Source organism: Pholis gunnellus (assembly GCF_910591455.1).
Source record: "Pholis gunnellus genome assembly, chromosome: 7".
NCBI classification, from domain to species: Eukaryota; Metazoa; Chordata; class Actinopteri; order Perciformes; family Pholidae; genus Pholis; species Pholis gunnellus.
Window position 1 is genome coordinate 740,001 of NC_136533.1, and position 20,267 is coordinate 760,267.

Sequence of the window (20,267 nt, forward strand, 5' to 3'; positions counted from 1 at the left end):
TATGTATAATATCATTCAATGAGCCTTTCTTATAAGTAACATGTGAAGGAAAAGTAAAGAGTTTTAGGTTTAAGATTGTTTAAATGAAATGTTCCTTCAGAATATTCACTATATTATGAATCAATCACTGTATTCATTTATGTTAAATTAGGATTTTTATATTTTCAATTATGATTATGACATCTAAAAAGGCAATCCGGTGTTTTTTAGAGACGGATATTTACTTATAAAAAGACAGATGTTAGACTAAAAACACGACATTATAAATAGTTATAAATGAAATGAAGATTCTCAAATTGTAAAGCTGGTGATCGTTTCCTCTGATTCTACATTTAATCTAATAGTTTAATATTCATCGTGTATAAAAAGGTGAATTTTCTGGAACCAGAATCTTTATTTTTAGTTTTCTTATTCAAACTATTGAATTCTTTGTTTTTAAACACAAAAGGCTTTAAAAATATTATCTGTTTGAATAATTTTTTTTTTTTATTTGTTTTGTTTGCTTTTCTTTATATTTACTATTTACTCTTATATATTTATATTTGTTGTAGCTTTTGTATTTTTTCATGCATTTTGTATATGAAAAAAAAAGTGAAATATGTATTTTTATTGATTTATTTTTATTTGTCTGCGAGTTTTTTTTAATTTCAAATGACTATTTATTATTATTATTTATTTGTTATTTATTTGATGTATATTTATCTGCCAGTAGGTGGCAGAAAAGCGCCACCGGTGAGTCTCAACTGCGCGAGACAAACAGAAGAAGAAGAAAAACACTTTCTTTTCCGGTCACCACCGGATGTTGTTGTGTTTTGGAGGGAGGACCTGAGTGCGTGAAACCCGCTGAAAAAACGGCAAAAATGGAAAACACATATAGAAGTAAAGTGACTTAAAACATATTGTTTGAATATGAAGATACTATTTTGAATAACCATTTATGAAAAGACTCTAAGGTTATTTAATCAAACATTTAATTTGTGACCTTGTTGTGCTAGAGATGCTAACGCTAGTTAAGAATGCTAAAAACACTGTTAACGTTCTTTTCATAGCTTATTAAACTTATACTGACAAGAACATAAGAGTTTAATAACATTATTATTATTATGATCAGTGGTGGGAGAAGTACTCGTATCTTTTACTACAGTAAAAGTACTTTTATCACACGTGACAGCATGTTTACTGTTGATTATACAGATTCTACTCTTTACACAGAGAGCTGATGTAATAGATTACAGTAGAACGCAGAGACGTTTATGTTGTGGTGTATATAGATTATATAGAATAGAATAGATTATATAGATGCTCCTTATTATATGTTGTGGTTTAGATTTAGAAGCAGATGTGTGAAATAAATGTAGTGCAGTTAAAAGTTAAAGATTCTCTCTGTTGTGGAGTAAAAGTATAAAGTAATTAGAATGGAAATACTCAGACAGTACTTGAGTAAATGTACTTAGTTACTTTCCACTATTGATTACAACAGGAGAAACAGAAGAGACCAGAAACACGCAGCGTGTTTTATTCTGATCAAGTAAATCTTGAACTCTGAAGTCTTCATCAGCTCAGTACGAGACAGACGACTGATGATGATGATGATGATGATGATGATGACGAATGTGTTTCCATAGTGACAGACAGAGACATCAAACTGCTGATTCAGCTTCGAGCCACCAACGCCGACATCTTCACCGGACGGAAGAACTCGGCCATGAGGGGCTGGAGGTCAGTCTGGTCTCAGACCGCGTTCAAGGTCCCGTTGGTCTGATCCTGGTCTCTGATGGTGAACTGTCTGCTCTCCTGCAGGGCCATCAGGAACCAGATGGGGATCCAGGGAGCGCTGAGCGCTCAGCAGCTGAAGAAGAAGTGGGACAACCTGAAGGACAAGTACCGGGTCAGTCTGTGTGTGAGACTCTGAACCAGCTGACAGCTAGTCTGTAGTCCAACATGCTGGACTTATAGAGGACCTCATAGAGGATCCTCTAACTCTAAAACAGGAAGTCTCTAAAACACGGAGCACAGGAATCTAGTATGTGGATCATATCAGAAGAAGGAAAGTTCATCTACATCTGGAGTCCGTGTTAAGAGAGCTCACCGTGGCTCAGGGGGCAGAGCGGGTCGTCAGTTCCATCCCTGGTTCCTGCAGCCTCCATGAATAGTTATTAATGACGCTAACATTAGCATTTCATGCAGGAGTCTGCATCAGTGATCGTATTCATTCCAATGAATCATGTTCATGCTGAGAAGAGCCGACTGTTCTGAGATCAGGTTTAGGTTTAGATCTGGTTTAGGTGAAGACCTCTAGCAGACTGTGTGGAGGTCTCTGGTGGACTCGGACTGACCTCTGAGCTTCACTGCTTCTAAATGTCTCTGTCCTGTGTAGGTGCTGAAGAACCCCCCGCTGGGCATGGAGACCCCGACCAGCTCGTGGCGCTGGTTCCACCTGATGGACGAGGCCATGAACGGCCACCTGGCCGGGACCGCCAGCGTCGTCCAGCCGTCCGCGCTGAGCGAGGACGAGGACGACGTCTTCGCCGCCACCGCCGCGGCGGCGCCTTCGCTTCTTTCCCCCAAAACAGAAGCGTCTTCCTCTGGCCCGGCCGCGGTCGAGCCGGGAGCTCCGCAGGGTGTCGGGACGCTGCGGGACGTCCTGGAGCTCAGCGGCGTCGAAGCGGAGAGCAGAACCGGGTCGCTCGCCGAGGTCGTCTCAGCCGGACGAGACTGCGTGAGAATAATCCCCGAGTGTGAGCCCGCTGTGATGGAGGGTCAGCCGGCCGCGAACAAGAGCCAGACCGCCACCGTGCTGTACGCCACCTTACTGCCCGGCTGCACCTTCGAGTCCAACGGGAGGCCGGCGCCGTCCTCCTCCTCGTGGCAGCTCCAGCAGCCTCCTGTCGGGCTCGACACAGGCGGCCCGGGCGGCGAGCCCGACAGGAGGCTGCTGGAGCTGCAGCGAGAGTGGCGAGCTCTGGAGAGAGAGCAGGCCGAGTTCGACAGAGAGCTGATCGCCTTAGAGCGAGACAGAGAGACGCTGAGCAGAGACACCACCGCGCTGGAGAGAGACCGGGAGGTTCTGGACAGAGACCGGGCGGTTCTGGATCGAGACAGAGTGGTTCTGGATCGAGACCGGGCGTTCCTGGACAGGGACCGGGCTTTCTTGGACCGGGACCGGGTGTTCCTGGAGAGAGCCAGAGAGGACTTGGAGAGAGAGCGAGCGCTGCTCAGGAGAGAGCGGGAGGAGGAGCCGGCTGTGGACGGACATCAGGCCCAGAGGAGCACAGAGAAGGAGGTGGTGCTGCAGACCAGGTTCTACCAGAGATTGATGGCTGCAGACCTGGACCCGGACCAGCTGGAGACCAGACAGAGACTGGTGTGTTTGTTCCAGAGGCTCGTTGAGAAGCTGTGAGCGGCGGAGACGAGAGAGTTCATGTTCACGGTTCAATAAAGACTCGGAGTTCTTCTTCTGTGGTGGACACACTGTAGTTTCACTCTTCTCTTGACCTCTCTAATGACTTTGTGTAATGAAGTGATGAAACATGTTGAGCAGGAAGAAGTCAGCAGGAGAGAAGAAGAAGAGGAAGAGGAGGAGAAGAGCAGCTTCTATTGTTTCTGTTCATAAATCCTGTAAATCAACCAAAGACACAGATTTAAATGTTAACGAGTCACATGTGATGAAGGTTTGTGTTGATGTTGTGCAGCAAATACAACAGAATCAACACAATGAATCTTCACAAAGTACACAATGAAAGTACACAATAAATAAAATCCTTGATCAGTAGATCAGACATGACTTATATATGTGATACATATATATTTTACTTGTGCCACTATCTACTCTTTTATAATAACTTGCTTTTATTCTATTTATTTGTGGTGCTTCAAGAATTCAGGAAAAATAAAAATATTTCACAAGAATGTTGTCCGTGTAACCCCGCCCCCCCCAGCTGCGCAGGTCACGTGACGGAAGCCAGTTCTCGGGCGCTATTAATCGAGCGCACCCTGAACCCAACCGAGCAGAGGAAACGTTTAACGGCTCTTTATTTACCGCTGTATTCACTCACAGAGACGATGGAGCACAATAATAACGGGAGAACACCGGACGTACAGAACAACACGAGCTACCGGAAACCGGTGTTGTTGTGTGGCGGGAATCCCGGCCCCGTGTCTGTTTGTTGTTTAGTAGGTTAGCTGCCCTTAAGCTAACGCTAGCTAGCAGCCTGCTTCTTCTAACGGTTAGCTTCGGGAGTTAGCTTCGGGAGAAACAGAACCGGTAAAACCTGCAGGATGCACTAAGTAATAGTGCTAAACTAGTGTTAACTAACTAACACTAACCTGTTAGTTAGTCCTGTTAGTGACATGTAACCTGTTAGTTAGTTAGTTAGCGTCAGGCCTGGTGGTGCCAGAAAACTTCCTTCCTTCCTTTCCTAGCTGCCCCAGGAGTCAGTTTCAGACCTCCTCTTCTTCAATGATCACAATGGAGTCAGTGCTGAATCCGCTGCCACAGTTCTCAGAAAACTCCTATAAAAGTAAGTAATCTGTTCCCGGTGTTCTCTGGTCCCAGTGTCCTGTGGTCCCGGTGTCTTGTGGTCCCGGTGTCCTGTGTTCCCGGTGTTCTCTGGTCCCGGTGTCTTGTGGTCCCATACTCATGCATCAGATGAGCGTGACCCTAACCTGTGACCTGTGACCTGTGACCTCTCTGCAGTGACTGAGGAGGATGTGAAGAGGCTGATAGAGTTCAGAGCGTCTAACGAGTCTCTGTTCACGGGGAAAAGGAACTCAGCCAAGATAGCGTGGAGGTAACCAACGTTCACTCACACACTGTACTTCAATATGAGGTACTTGTACTTTAATATTGTGTTTTCATGACACTTTCTGCTTCTACTTCTACTTCCTGCTGCTTCCTCTTCCTCCTCTCTCTCTTCGTCCTCAGCACCATCCTAAAGGGCCTCGGTCTGGAGGGGAAACTCACAGCGGACCAGATTGCCAAAAAATGGGACAACCTGCGAACGAAGTACAAGGTGATGAATTCACAACCTGTTCATCTGAAGCAGCAGAACGTTTATTCAGACACACGCTCATAAACCATTAATACTAGTGGCACTAGCCAAGACTCTTAAAGGTCCAGGTCCAGACTCTTTAAGGCCCGTACTCTTAAAGGTCCAGACTCGTTACGGTCCTGACTCGTTACGGTCCAGGTCTAGACTCTTAAAGGTCCAGACTCTTAAAGGTCCAGGTCTAGACTCTTAAAGGTCCAGACTCTTTAAACAACAGGATGGTTTTAGCCTGGATCAGTTAAACCACATTCAAAGGGTCTCTTAATCTCGCTGTGTGTCTTTCCAGGACCTGAAGCAGCCTTATCAGGGCCAGGACCACATCGGGGGGGTGGTGGAGTCGTGGCCCTGGTTCCACATCATGGACGAAGCCATGCACGGTCGCCTCTACAACAGCAACCTGGTGCTGAGCCCGGAGCCCCGCTGCAGCAGCAGCAACCAGTCCAACCACCACCAGGAGAACACCGACATCCTGGAGTTCCTCATCAAGACGGAGATGGAGGACACGGTGGCTCAGGAGGCCACCGAGGACCACGGGACGTCCCACGCCGACGCCGCCCCCGCTGAGGGGGTCCCCATGGGCTGGAGGAGGATGAGCGAGTGCTCCTATAAAAGTAGTTTCTTTGAACACGGCGGGTTTAAGATCACGTGAATCATTTCTTCCTTCTGAACCCGTTTCTGTGTTTGTTCCTCGTTCACAGTGACCGAACCAGAGACGGAGCGGATGATCAAACTCAGAGCCGCTAACGAAGCTCTCTTCACCGGCAGGAAGCACTCCGCCAAACCGGCCTGGAGGTGAGTTACACTGCACCAGGTCCAGACTCTGAAGGTCCAGACTCTGATGGTCCAGACTCTGATGGTCCAGACTCTGATGGTCCAGACTCTGAAGGTCCAGACTCTGATGGTCCAGACTCTGAAGGTCCAGACTCTGAACGTCCAGACTCTGATGGTCCAGACTCTGAAGGTCCAGACTCTGAAGGTCCAGACTCTGATGGTCCAGACTCTGAAGGTCCAGACTCTGAAGGTCCAGACTCTGAAGGTCCAGACTCTGATGGTCCAGACTCTGATGGTCCAGACTCTGAAGGTCCAGACTCTGAAGGTCTTTAGTGTTTATTTTAATGAAGAACATCCTCTTTGTTTACCTTTTTAAATGTAGTTTTTTCTTTTGTCTCCGGCTTCCACTGGTCACACGTCACATTGCTATGAATTGTGGGTAATCCCCTCAGGTCAAAGTCTGCAGATATGATATATATATTTTACAAACATTTTAAAAGGATTGAGCGTGTTGCTTATGGAGAACAATGATTCCTGAAAGCCGTCTGGTTCTCAGGTCCATCCTGTACGAGCTCGGTCTGCAGGGGAAGCTGACCACCGATCAGCTGGCCAAGAAGTGGGACAACCTGAAGAGGAGATACAAGGTAGGTCCAAGGTCCAGACCTCCTGCAGCTCCTCAGACCACCGATCCAAGACTCACAGTGACGCCTCTGTTCAGGAGACTCTGGGCTTCATGCAGGAACCGCTGAGTTAGTCCTTCAACACTTTATCACAGCGCTCACCAGAGAGGAGCTCATCCTGTCAGGTCCTGACTTCTGAAGCACTTTTTATTATTTTATTATCTTGGATTTATTTTGGGGGGATTGATTATGCAGAGGATAAAGGATGAGGTCATTTATTCATCAATTAAACCGCTCGATGAGATTCTACATTCATCTTGTTGGTAAAACATCTGAGCTCTTCATCAACGACCAGTAAGAACCAACACATCCTCATCAAATGAACCAATGAAGAAGAAATGATTCAGTAAAATAACTTCACATAGAAGAATACAGTCAGAACACGTGCATGTCCAAGTATACGCCATATATACACTTGAGCTTCTTCAGTGCATCTGGACCTGCAGAGGTTCTTGCATGAGGCCTGATGTTCCCACGTTAGTCCCAGCTTGTGACCAGATCTCCAGACGTTAAAGGGTGAAAGGTTTGATGGAGGAGCGGCGGCGTGGCTGTGAGTCAGCGGTGCCGGTGGCAGAGTGTCGACAGGAGGATAAGGTCCCTCTGTGGACGATCTGTAGAACTTTCTGTCTCTACCAGGAGCTGAAGTTTCCCGCCCGAGGCGTGGAGACCAACCCGAGCTCCTGGCCCTGGTTCTACCGGATGAACGACGCCATGGAGGGCCGCTTCGCCGGGGCGGCGCCCATCCTCACGCCCATCGTGGAGGACGAGGACGAGGACTGCGAGCCGCTGTCGCCGACGCCCAAGAAGAGAGCCCGCCGCAGCCGGGGGGGGATGGCCGAGTTCCTGACGGAGTCGGAGATGGACCTGCTGGTCGACAACGAGGACAAGAACGGGTCGGCGTCTCTGGGGGATCTGCAGCGGATGGCCGAGTTCACCTACAAACGTGAGGAAGGAACCAAAGAACTACTTAAAGGAGCAGTGTGTGGCATTCAGGGACATCTAGTGGTGAGAGCTGAGATTACAACAGGACGAGAACGACACGGAAACACATTTTATAAACTTATAAATTCAACAGAATCAGAAGTTATTTGTTATTAAGATGGTGGTAGATTACGTACAGACCTGAGAGTCTCCCTAGAACCGGTTCAAGATGGCCGACTCTGTGAAACACACTGTCCCTTTAAGAGCTGTAGTGGAGTAAACTACTCTGACTGATGATGTAATGACTTCCTGACCTCTGACCTCCATCCCAGTGACAGAAGACGACACCAGGCGGCTCATTGAGCTACGAGCTGCTAACGAGTCTCTGTTCACGGGGAGGAGGAACACGGCCAAGCCGGCCTGGAGGTAAAGGAGCACGTCTGGACTGAACCATTCATGATGTCTGGGGGGGGGGGGGTATCATCCTCATCCAGCTGTACCTGAAGCCCACACAGTGACTAGTCCTGGTTTCATGTCAGTAATGAGTTTGTCTACAGGGGGATAGTGAAGGAGATGGGTCTGACGGGGAAGATCACACCGGACCAGGTCGCCAAGAAGTGGGACAACCTGAAGACCAAGTTTAAGGTGACGCCCCCCCGTCTACCTGTTAGTCTACCTGTTCAGATGAGATCAACTGAGAAACATGTGTTCAAGGACCGTCAGAGAGATGAGAATCGGAGCAGAATGAATAAACGGTGTCGTTTTGGGAATTGTTTGGAGGAAACTTTCTTTTCCCTTCTGGGTTCAGAGGGTCACATAGAGAACGTTGAGCTGCTTCCAGCTTCTCTCCTGTAAAGACGCGTTTGTTCTTCCAGGACCTGAAGTTCCCTCCTCGGGGGATGGAGGGCCAGACCAACCCGGCCTCCTGGCCCTGGTTCCAGCTGATGAACGACGCTCTGGAGGGACGTCTGGCGGGCAAAGCTCCCCGAGTGACGCCCGTGTGGAGCAGCGAGGAGGACGGCGTCTTCGTGTCGTCTCCTCCGCCCGACAGAGACTGTCTGATGGCGGAGCGGAGCGGCGTGTCGGAGCTGGAGAACATGGTGGGCGTCGACGCCGGCGAGGCCGACGGGAACGTGACCTACATCGACGCCAGCGGAGAGGAGTGCTCCACGCCGTCGGACCTGTCCTATAAAAGTGAGAGGACGTCTTTATCAGCGGGACAGGAAGGGGTCGGTGTTTTATTGGGTTCTCCGTAGGATCGGTCTTTTCCTATCAACGGCCAGTGTGTGTTGCTCTGAGTTAAAGTCGTGTCTTTATAAATAAAGCTTGATTGAAGGCTCACATTTAGCAGCCGTCTGCTGTCCGTCTCCCACAGTGACGGACCAGGACACCAGGAGGATGATCCAGCTCAGAGCCGCTAACGAGGCTCTGTTCACCGGGAGGAGGAACGCCGCCAAGGCTGCCTGGAAGTAAGACGCCGTCTTTATGTGATAGAGGAGCAGACAGACAGACAGACAGACAGACAGCCTGTGTGCAGACAGACAGACAGACAGCCTGTGTGCAGACAGACAGACAGACAGACAGACAGACAGACAGCCTGCCTGTGTACAGACAGACAGACAGACAGACAGGCAGACAGACAGACAGACAGACAGACAGACAGACAGACAGACAGACAGACAGACAGACAGACAGACAGCCTGTGTGCAGACAGACAGACAGACAGACAGACAGACAGCCTGTGTGCAGACAGACAGACAGACAGACAGACAGACAGACAGACAGCTTGTGTCTCTCTCGTCTCTCAGAGCGATCCTGAAGGAGCTCGGGCTGCAGGGGAAAGTCTCCACCTACCAGATGGCAAAGAAATGGGACAACCTGAAGAGGAGATACAAGGTTTGTTCATTAGACGACAACATGTTGGTCCGTCCCTCAATGCAGTCTGACTTCCTGTCTGTCATTGGTTCCTACTGTAGTTTCATCAGTGAAACAGCTGCTCACTAATCCACATGTGGTGCTCGAGTGAGTATTTGTGAAAGCTCTGTCTTCTCCCCTTTCTCTCTCTCTCTTCACCTCTCCTCTTTCTCTTTCCTCCTCCCCTCTTCTGTTGCTCCTTCTCCTCGTCCTGCTCCTATCCCCCCCCCGGTCCTCCTCTGTAGGACCTGAAGTATCCTCCTGTGGGTATGGAGAACGTAGCAGACAGCACCTCCTCCTGGCCGTGGTTCCAGCTGATGAACGAAGCGATGGAGGGCCGCCTGACGGCCAGCGCCCCCCTCCTCACCCCCGTCACCCATGATGACGACCACCCCGCCCCCAGACACAGGTCCCGCCCTCCTCCCCCCACCTCCTCCTCCGACTACGTACAGGAGGTGTTCGGCGACTCCGGCGGCGGCGGCGGCGAGCAGAACCAGCGTGACTCTGAGGTGTGCGAGGGCCCGCTGGGAGGCCTGGAGAGGGAGTGGGAGGTGGTGGAGCGAGACCGAGCGGCGGTGGAGAGAGAGAGGGAGATGGTGGAGAGAGACCGAGCGGCGGTGGAGAGAGAGAGGGCGGCGGTGCAGGCGGAGCGGCTGTGGTTAGAGAGGGAGAGGGCGGCGGTGGAGAGAGACCGAGCCATGGTGGAGCAGGAGAGGGCCTCGCTGGGCCGGGACCGGGAGGTGCTGGACCAGAGAGCCCTGATGCTGAACTCTGTGGGTCACTCCGGACACCTCAACGCCCTCATGTAGACCCGCGTGGACCGTCCTCCCGTACAGACATTCTGGTCCGTGGTGGACCACGGGACTACAGAGGAGGAGGTGTGGTCCTGGACGTGGTCCGTCTCCACACAGAGCTGGTCCTGGTTTTCAACAGGAGAGCTGCACAGTGAACTGAAGACCTGGTCCTGGTTTAAGGTAGGATGTGGACTTGTTGTCTTTTAACAATCTGGATGCAGATCCCTTAGTTTTTTTAAAGTGGAACCTCTTTACAGCTGAACTATCGACACACGGATACGGACGGATCTGAACTAATATCGCTGGCTGACTACTCGGTCCGGTTCTAGTCTGGACCTCCTGAGCTCCTCACGTAGACGTGGTTTTAACCAGAGGAGGTTCGAGTTGCTCCTCCCACTCCAGGTTTGTGTTGGCAGGGCTCCTTCTGAGGCGGAGGAGGCGGAGCTTGTTCATCCTGAACTTTTATATTTCACACGTTCGTGACAAAAGACCGAAAAAAATCCACCACCGTACGTAGACTGACCTGGGACGTAGACTACCACCGTACGTAGACTAAGCTGGGACGTAGACCACCACCGTACGTAGACTAAGCTGGGACGTAGACCACCACCGTACGTAGACTGACCTGGGACGTAGACCACCACCGTACGTAGACTGACCTGGGACGTAGACCACCACCGTACGTAGACTAAGCTGGGACGTAGACCACCACCGTACGTAGACTAAGCTGGGACGTAGACCACCACCGTACGTAGACTAAGCTGGGACGTAGACCACCACCGTACGTAGACTGACCTGGGACGTAGACCACCACCGTACGTAGACTGACCTGGGACGTAGACCACCACCGTACGTAGACTAAGCTGGGACGTAGACCACCACCGTACGTAGACTAAGCTGGGACGTAGACCACCACCGTACGTAGACTGACCTGGGACGTAGACCACCACCGTACGTAGACTAAGCTGGGTCGTAGACCACCACCGTACGTAGACTAAGCTGGGTCGTAGACCACCACCGTACGTAGACTAAGCTGGGACGTAGACCACCACCGTACGTAGACTAAGCTGGGTCGTAGACCACTTTGGACTGATGACGTGGAGCCTAAACAAAGGAGGAGGAACCAGATCCATAAACAAACTGATGTGCATTCAAGGGTTTCTTTTTGGGCTCCTCCCAGTTTTTTGTATTTATTTACAAGAAGTTCTTTTTGTATTGTTTTTATTTAAGAGGTGACGGCAGACCGAGCTTCGTTTGTTCCTCTCGTGATGTCACTTCCTGCTCTTCTGAATGTTGGACAGATACAAATATTCCGTCTGAGATTTTACATTTTTCCTCCAAACAAAGACTGAAGTGAACTTTTCTCTTTCTCTCGTTTGTACGACATGAGATTAAAACGTTTCATTATCACCGGTGTTTGTCTCTGTTGGTGTTGTGTTTGCTTTATTTTCATATTTTCTCCACTTTCATACTTTGGCCCTAATGGTGCGTTCAGGTGCTCCTCTGATGTGGTTCTCCTGACTTCGGTGTGTTCATGAGCTTTAAGTCTTCAGGTGGAAACAACATGGACGCTACAGAGAACAACACGCTTATAGACGTTTCCTGTATTTAAATAAACTATTAATAATTGTTAATAAGTCAAATGTTGCCTTATCTGAGTTTTTATCAGGGTTATCAAATCCTCTAAGTGCTGAGGAAGGGTGGTTTGATGCTTCCTTCCTTATCTCCTTTAGCAGAGGAAACACTGGACCTTCCTTTACCAAAGGAAAGTAGATAACGCCGACGTTGTGGTGGCAACATTTAAAGTGACGCACCATGAAAACAAATATGTTTATCTCACAGGTTTAACAATCACTCATACAGTCATAAAGAACAATATTAATAATTAACAATCATTTAGTTTCATTTTATTTTCAGTCACGTTTGAAGCAAAAATGCCCCAAATTCCTCCGTTTGATTCTCAGTCGTGAAGATTCTTTGTTTCTCTTCAAGTGGTTCATTTTGTCGGACTAAAGGATTCAGGTTATTTCAATATAAAAGCAGATTTGTCATTTGTGTTTCACATAAACGAGGCTGATCGATTTCTGTTGATCGATAAATCGACTGAACGTTGGAAAGTTGAGGCTAAAGATGTGAAGATTATTTAACAATGAAGTCAACTCATTTAAGAGCGAGACAGACGAACAGAAGTCTGCTTTTAAACATGAACCTTGATTGGTGGAAGTTCTCTCCTCGTGTTTGATTTTTGAGGCTTCAGCACCGCAGAAAGCTCCAGAAAACAAACAAATAATGAAAACATTTTTGCACAATAAGTGTGACAGAAAAGCTAAACTCTGAATGTGTCTGAAACATAAAGAACAGTGTTGAGTCTGCAGACTAAATGTATTTTCTAAAGGAGCGTCTGATGTCGTAGCTTCCAGTAAATGAACCAGAACTCCCATTAATGTGATGGTTAAATGACAAAGTGTGGATCTGCATCAATGCATCAGATATTCACACTGAGATGAGATCTACTGCTGCTGGTTCACATCAGTAAGCTGTACATCAACGTAATGTAGAGCAGGTGATGAATGCTGATGAAGCTGTCACTGAAACACTGACCATTATCACTGAAACACTGACCATTATCACTGAAACATTGACCATTATCACTGAAACACTGACCATTATCAATGAAACACTGACCATTATTAATGAAACACTGACCATTATCACTGAAGCACTGACCATATCACTGAAACACTGACCATTAATGAAACATTGACCATTATCACTGAAACACTGACCATTATCACTGAAACATTGACCATTATCACTGAAACACTGACCATTATCAATGAAACACTGACCATTATCAATGAAACACTGACCATTGTCAATGAAACACTGACCATATCACTGAAACACTGACCATTGTCAATGAAACACTGACCATATCAATGAAACACTGACCATTGTCAATGAAACACTGACCATTATTAATGAAACACTGACCATTATCAATTAAACACTGACCATTATCACTGAAACACTGACCATTATCAATGAAACACTGACCATTATCATTGAAACACTGACCATTATTAATGAAACACTGACCATTATCAATTAAACACTGACCATTGTCAATGAAACACTGACCATTATCACTGAAACACTGACCATTATCAATTAAACACTGACCATTATCACTGAAACACTGACCATTATCAATTAAACACTGACCATTATCACTGAAACACTGACCATTATCAATGAAACACTGACCATTATCACTGAAACACTGACCATTATCAATTAAACACTGACCATTATCACTGAAACACTGACCATTATCACTGAAACACTGACCATTATCACTGAAACACTGACCATTATCAATGAAACACTGACCATTATCAATGAAACACTGACCATTGTCAATGAAACACTGACCATTATCATTGAAACACTGACCATTATTAATGAAACACTGATCATTATCACTGAAACACTGACCATTATCAATGAAACACTGACCATTATCACTGAAACACTGACCATTATCACTGAAACACTGACCATTATCACTGAAACACTGACCATTATCACTGAAACACCGACCATTATCACTGAAACACCGACCATTATCACTGAAACACCGACCATTATCACTGAAACACTGACCATTATCACTGAAACACTGACCATTATCACTGAAACACTGACCATTATCACTGAAACACTGACCATTATCACTGAAACACTGACCATTATCACTGAAACACTGATCATTATCTTTCTAAAAGTCACAGATCGTTTCAGCTGCTGCTGCACTTAGTTTTTCCAAATGTGTTTATTGAGTTTCAGCTCATTAACACGTTTTAAACCGATTGAAACCCCGATGAAGAAGTTGTTTATGATTGAAGTCATATTTCGGAGTGGTGAGCGCTGCGTTTACCTTCAGGGCTACATGTTTACCGTTCATTACTCATCTATGAGGTCACAGTCTGACCTCGTCACCAGGTGAGCGATGTGGACTCTCCGGGTGAGGCAGGTTGTAACTCAGGGAGGCGTAACAGGATCAGCAGGTTTCGTCTCCGGCATTTGAACGCCTCTCAAAGACTCACATGTTCACAGTCAGAGCGTCAGTTCACTTCTGTTCCTTTCATTCTGGTGTTTGTGTGCAACCAGAGGCAGTGAGTGAGTGAGGAGCTGAGAGAAGACACCTGCACAGGAAGTACAGTAAGTTTGTATACAACAAACGGAATGTTTTTGGGTTTCAGACTCAACAAGTGATCTGAATTCATTCCTTCAGACTCAATCATTGAATCTCTGACCTGCTCGAGTTGTTGCACCTGTTCAGGAAACGAGTGGCGATGAAGATGAAGATGATGATTATTATGATTACACAGAAACTGGATTCATCCTGAAGTCTTCACCCTCTTCACCATTTTCTTTTTTAACAGGAAAAACTAAAATGGCAATACGATCAAACTTCATCGGAAGTAAGTTGTGTGTGTGTGTGTGTGTGTGTGTGTGTGTGTGTGTGTGTGTGTGTTTTAACTTTGTAAAGAAAAGAGAAACAAAACTCAAGACGATAGAAAGTGTAACATAGACGATAATACAGGAATATATATAATAATAATAATAATAAGACTCAATTCATATTTTTACCAAAGATTGTTTGTGAAGAGACTTCAAACACGATTCTAATTAAAACAATGTTAAACTAAAGATCTTCTCTCTCTTCTTCATGTCTTAATATCTGACGTACTCTTCTTCATGTCTTAATATCTGACGTACTCTTCTTCATGTATTAATATCTGACGTACTCTTCTTCATGTCTTAATATCTGACGTACTCATTTGAAACTCACGAAACCGGTTCGACTGGAGTGTCTCAGCTCCTCCGTTCTGTTGAGATCTGGTCCGACTGGTGGAGCTGTAGTCTGATGTTTGGTGTCTCCCCTTGTCTCTCTTTGTCTCCCCTTATCTCCCTTTGTCTCCCCTTGTCTCTCTTTGTCTCCCCTTGTCTCTCTTTGTCTCTCTTTGTCTCTCTTTGTCTCCCTTTGTCTCCCCTCTTCTCCCCTTGTCTCCCCTTCTCTCTGTCTGTCTCCTGCAGGGGTTTTAAAGGTCGTGCTGGTCTTGGGGACAGCGGCTGTTGTCTTGGCTCTAATCCTGCAGAAAGCCAGCAGCCCGTTCAAAGGTACTTTTGACAGCTCGGTCCTGAGTTCTGCTATCAATGTGTTCTTACTGGAGACATTCTTCTGATTGTTTTGATAATACACGTGTACTACATGTATCTCTGTAGTATCTGCTGTGATACGACCGGTGGAAGTTAAATGAATCAGGCTTCATGTACTCTGTGCTTAAATAATGTGAGTTCAGCTGCAACTCCTTCAGAAAGACACAAAAAGTACAATATGTACCTCTGAGATGTAGTGGAGGACAAGAAAGTACTGAAGTAAAAGTACCTCAAATGTGTACTGTAGAGTACTTGAGTAAATGTACTTGGTTACATCATCACTATAAAGCAGTATCTTCTAGTTAAACACAGAAGAGATGATCTTTGTGAAAACATTCTCTCCTTTAATTGGACGAACTCTGAAGTAAACATGAGGCTCCAGCTGAACGTTGATGTGATTCATGCTGCGGCAGATTCATCTTCACTGAATTGAATTCGAGCCGACGTTGAAGGACGAAACTACAAACTTTGTCCGAGTCAGCAGGTTAGATGTTGCTATTCAGAAGACAGAAGACAGATGTTTTAAACATCTGTTTGACTCTTGTTGTTCCAGAGGATTTGCGGCGTTCTTTATCTGGAGGATCTGAGACGCCCAAGAAGTCCTCTAAAGGTCAGTGATGGATTCAACCTGATCAGGGTCAAGTTGATCTGATGGGGGATTTAATCGATGTTTCCTCTCCAGCTGCATCGTGCAGCATCAGAGAGTGTCCGGTGGATTCCTTCAGCTTCTTCATCCACAGTGGAGCCGCCAACATCGTGGCTCCAAAGATCTGCCTCCAAAACAAGCTGTAGGTGTTTCCCCCGGAGAACTTCCTCCTCAAACACTTCCTGCTTTTTATCTCAGTGAGAAAAATTCACACGGAATGTTTTAGTGAGTCAGCTGGTGATGCTGATCTGGTACACTAGTCCATTGGTTCTTCTGGTCCTACTGGTCTTCTGGTCCTTTTTGTCCTTCTTGTCTTCTAGTCCTTCTGGACTTCTGGTTCATTTGGACCCAATGGACCTAATGGTCTTTTTGGTCCTTCTAGTCCTCTGGTTCTCTGGTCCTTTTGGTCCTTCTGATGCCTTTGGTCCTTCTAGTCCTCTGGTCCTTCTAGTCCTACTGGTCCTCTTGTGTTGTTGTGGTCCGTCTTGTCCTTTTTGTCCTTCTTCTCTTCTAGTCCTTCTGGTTCTTTTGGTCTGCTGGTCCTCTGATCCTTCTGGTCTTTTTGGTCCTGGTTCTTCTGGACCTCTGGTTGGATTTGTTTGCTCTTTCTTGATGCCAGCTGGTAGTTACAGTAGATCAAACTCTTCTTCAGGGTTCTTGGAGCGGTCTTGAACAACGCTGGACATGGAATCAACATAGTTCTAATGAACAGTGAGTGTTGAACCAGCTGCATCTCTTCCATCAGTGACTGATCTCTGATAGAAGAGTCTCTAAAGTCTCTGTCTTCAACAGGTAAAACCGGAGAAGTCATGAAGACGGGAACCTTTAACATGTATGGTGGTGGTACGTAGGAACTGATTTACTACCGCGTGGTTCTTCAGGTGATTCCAAGAAAGAGTTCAAAGTTTGACGGGATGTTTTTGTTCCAGATGTGAAAGCTCTCATCGAGTTCCTGAAGAGCATTGAGACGGGAAATGTGGTGCTGATCGCGTCCTACGACGAGCCGACAACACAGTAAACGTCTCCCTACTTTTACATCTGCATTGATTATGATTATTAACATTATCGCTAATACATTAACATTATTAATACATACACATTATATATTAGTGCTGGGCAACTTAACGCCGACAATTATTTTATCGCACGTTAACGCAGTTTATTTTAAATGCAAAACACACCGTTGATGCAGCAAATCACCCAAAGAAGCGGTGCAGGAAGTCTTCAGACTACGTTGATGCAGCGCGTGGGAGAAGTTTAGAGAAACTAAAGCAACACAAGCTAACAGATGCTACAGAGACAAGCTAACAGATGCTACAGAGACAAGCTAACAGATGCTACAGAGACAAGCTAACAGATGCTACAGAGACAAGCTAACAGATGCTACAGAGACAAGCTAACAGATGCTACAGAGACAAGCTAACAGATGCTACAGAGCAGTGGAGACACTCTGCAGGTTGGTGTTGTGAAGATGTCGGTCTGAGGAACGTCCTCATGACGTCACGTATGAGCCTCAAGACGCACCGTCACCAGAAGAACACACGAGTTGTGTTAAAGGAGAGACGACAACAGCAACGCGTCACAACGAGCACCAGCTGCTGCTCTCAGTGGAGACTACTGGACATCGCTGGGTGACCTTCATCACCTCTGAGTTACAGCATCATAGTGATGAAGAGGAGAACACACAACACACACATTGTGATGAAACGTGTTGTTCATGTTGTTCATGTTCACACACTGAGCACAGAGAGTGAAGAGATAGAACTGCTGCTGTGTGAAGAGAATCCTGCTGTTAACAACAACGCATGAGTTTAACGTGTTCACATCAAATGTTGTTGACCTTTGACCTTTAGTTCATAGAGCAGCACTTTAACACACAAGAGACCAACACACTACTTTAGATTCATTATGAACTTTAACATAACAATGAGATTAATCGAGATTAAACATGTTAATCGTTGCCCAGCACTAGTATTAATACATGAACATTATCAATAGTGTATTACTACTATTAACACAACATTAGTATTGATCCCCTGTGTGTTCTGGTGTGTGTTGGTCAGGTTGAATGAGGAGGCGAGGCAGCTGATCTCTGAGCTGGGCAGCTCCTCCATCAGGTCTCTGGGGTACCGGGATAACTGGGTGTTTGTTGGTGGGAAAGGAGCGTCAGCGCAGAGCGACTTTGAGAAGGTAACAACTGATCCATCTCATGTTCTTCATGTTGCTTCATCTTCTCTGGGTTCACCACTCAAACTCACGTTGTCTTTGTTTACTGTTCAATGGTTCCTATCACATATTAAACCAAACAAAAATCCATCTTCATAAAAACAAGTTGTACAAATAATAATATATAAACAAGCATCTTAAAGCTGCTGCAGATGTACAAACAAACCAGCTGACTTACCAGATGCTGATCACATCCTCCTTTCTTTGTTGACAAAGAGTTTAATCTCAACTCACTAATCCGTTTCTCCTCCTTCAGACATTGAGTGTTAAAAAACAAAGAATAATAATCTACACCAAGCAAAATGCAAAAAAATGTCATAATTTCTTCCATATCTTTCAATTTGAACTCTCACTACTCCGACTAAGCCTCTGCTGTAAGTTTCATTTCACGACAGTCACGTGCTCGCCCACTGACCAATCACAGCACACGCTGAGCTGCAGTAATGCTGACGTAGCTGTAGGCCTGCAGGCCGCTCTGGCGTGTCTAAGAATCTCAAACTAAAGATCTGATTGGTTGAACACTATGACGATCAACAACATCGTCCCCATTCACTTAACCTGCACATGGATTCACTGGTGAGTCTGCAGGCCTGGGGCCTCTCTTCTACCTAGAGACACAGAGGTGAACTCTGATTGGATCAAAGCTCTACTTAAAACAAGCTGCACTGAAGCAGAGCAGCTGAGGAGCACAGTAGCTGTGCAATGAGAACATAAGATAATGGGAAACATATTTTTATAAATGATGATACATGTAGTGTATTTAAGAAAAGTTATTAAATTATAGAATAGCTCTAACTTTGTGATTGTGTTTAGAACAGCAGAGAAGGCTTTGAGGCCCTGACGGCCACCACTGCTTTACTGTCACACATGAAATATATGAAGACCAATCAGAGAGAAAAGCAGAGAACGTTGAACTCATCGATGAATCGACACAAACGGACGTTTTCTGTTTCAGTCCATGAAGAACGACGGCGCAAAGAATAAATATGACGGCTGGCCCGAGCTCATCGAGATGCAAGGATGCATCCCCAGAAACCTGGAGTGACCCGGAGGAGGAGGAGCACCACGTGTTGAGACTTCAGCGTCGCTGGAAGACAAATCAGAGGAACTGTTACCAACGGAGGAAAAGACCTTTTCATCCAGGTCTGAGGGAGCCGGTCAGAAGGACGCGTCCTAATTCTTTGATAACCGTCGTCGACTCACAACCATAAGTGCATTCATCCATTCTTTGTTTAGTCCGAATGATTCATCAGGATCAGTCACATGTGTTCTCTGGGCAAGAAGAGCCAATCAGAGACGAGGATTCACCCCACAATGTTGTTTGTCCTTTTAAAAGAATATCCTTTTATTTTACCGGGTGATGTGTTTTTCTACAAAAATATGTTTTTCTACAAAAATATGTTTTTCTACAGAAATATGTTTTTTAAAACTTTTCTAAAACTTAGTTTTGTCTGTGGGAAATACTAATTGTGCTCTTTAACATGTACAACTATAGATCTCATATACTCATAATGTGTAACATTTAGAAAGCTTCCTGTCATATTTGTTCTGGTGTCTTTTAATATTTATATGAAATATAAAAAAAGGAGTGGAGGACGTCAACAACAACAACAACATAACAAAGTCAAATGTTTTCTTTCTGCCAATAAATCAATAAAACAAATGTCCTCATAAACACAGTTTTGCTCCGTGATGCACGACGTCCAGTTCTTTAAAAGATTATTTAAATTATACAACAAGTCTGCATTTACATTTATTATATTGGTGTCCTCTCCATTAATATATATATATATATATTATATATATATATATGTATTATACATTATATATTATATATAAATATGATCTATGCCTAGTGATTAAGAAATTATTTAATGAAATGACTTATGTATTCTATATAATTGTATATAAATCTCCTTTATTTTTTATTTATTTAGATATATAATATATATAATATATCATATGTGCATTTAATGTATGTTTAATAATAAATAATTAGAAAATAGATTTTTGTGGAGGAACAGACGAGACGGGACCCGTT

General features: G+C 45.6%; 3 protein-coding genes across 6 annotated transcripts; all 3 read left to right on the forward strand.

The window, feature by feature from the left end:
- Nucleotides 1–800: 800 nt before the first annotated feature.
- On the forward strand, nucleotides 801–3,878 carry LOC306698917 (uncharacterized protein). The gene is made up of 4 exons (XM_079163415.1): nucleotides 801–879; nucleotides 1,626–1,719; nucleotides 1,801–1,888; nucleotides 2,378–3,878. Exons 1-4 carry the CDS (start codon nucleotides 861–863, stop codon nucleotides 3,398–3,400), a joined length of 1,224 nt encoding a protein of 407 aa, XP_079019541.1. The 5' UTR covers nucleotides 801–860; the 3' UTR covers nucleotides 3,401–3,878.
- Nucleotides 3,879–3,997: 119 nt separating this feature from the next.
- Nucleotides 3,998–11,538, forward strand: LOC306699180 (uncharacterized protein). Of its 3 annotated transcripts, XR_013767163.1 has the most exons (14): nucleotides 3,998–4,520; nucleotides 4,697–4,790; nucleotides 4,925–5,012; nucleotides 5,335–5,659; nucleotides 5,747–5,840; nucleotides 6,376–6,463; nucleotides 7,136–7,442; nucleotides 7,753–7,846; nucleotides 7,978–8,065; nucleotides 8,296–8,614; nucleotides 8,772–8,889; nucleotides 9,229–9,316; nucleotides 9,580–10,308; nucleotides 10,386–11,538. XR_013767163.1 is itself a non-coding variant. In XM_079163708.1 (13 exons), exons 1-13 carry the CDS (start codon nucleotides 4,460–4,462, stop codon nucleotides 10,141–10,143), a joined length of 2,328 nt encoding a protein of 775 aa, XP_079019834.1. In that variant the 5' UTR covers nucleotides 3,998–4,459; the 3' UTR covers nucleotides 10,144–11,538. The 3 variants fall into 3 exon arrangements, 2 of the variants coding, with proteins under 2 accessions (XP_079019834.1, XP_079019835.1); XM_079163708.1 differs by having other exon boundaries at nucleotides 9,580–11,538; XM_079163709.1 differs by having other exon boundaries at nucleotides 8,796–8,889; nucleotides 9,580–11,538.
- Nucleotides 11,539–14,226: 2,688 nt separating this feature from the next.
- On the forward strand, nucleotides 14,227–19,899 carry LOC306698277 (protein FAM3C). 2 transcript variants are annotated; one of them, XM_079162520.1, is made up of 10 exons: nucleotides 14,227–14,352; nucleotides 14,577–14,615; nucleotides 15,232–15,315; nucleotides 15,908–15,964; nucleotides 16,037–16,142; nucleotides 16,653–16,711; nucleotides 16,793–16,843; nucleotides 16,930–17,014; nucleotides 18,064–18,190; nucleotides 19,182–19,899. In XM_079162520.1, the coding sequence occupies exons 2-10, from the start codon at nucleotides 14,588–14,590 to the stop codon at nucleotides 19,269–19,271; spliced, it is 687 nt and encodes a 228-aa protein (XP_079018646.1). In that variant the 5' UTR covers nucleotides 14,227–14,352; nucleotides 14,577–14,587; the 3' UTR covers nucleotides 19,272–19,899. The 2 variants fall into 2 exon arrangements, with proteins under 2 accessions (XP_079018646.1, XP_079018647.1); XM_079162521.1 differs by having other exon boundaries at nucleotides 14,249–14,352; nucleotides 14,474–14,615.
- The last annotated feature ends 368 nt before the right edge of the window (nucleotides 19,900–20,267 follow it).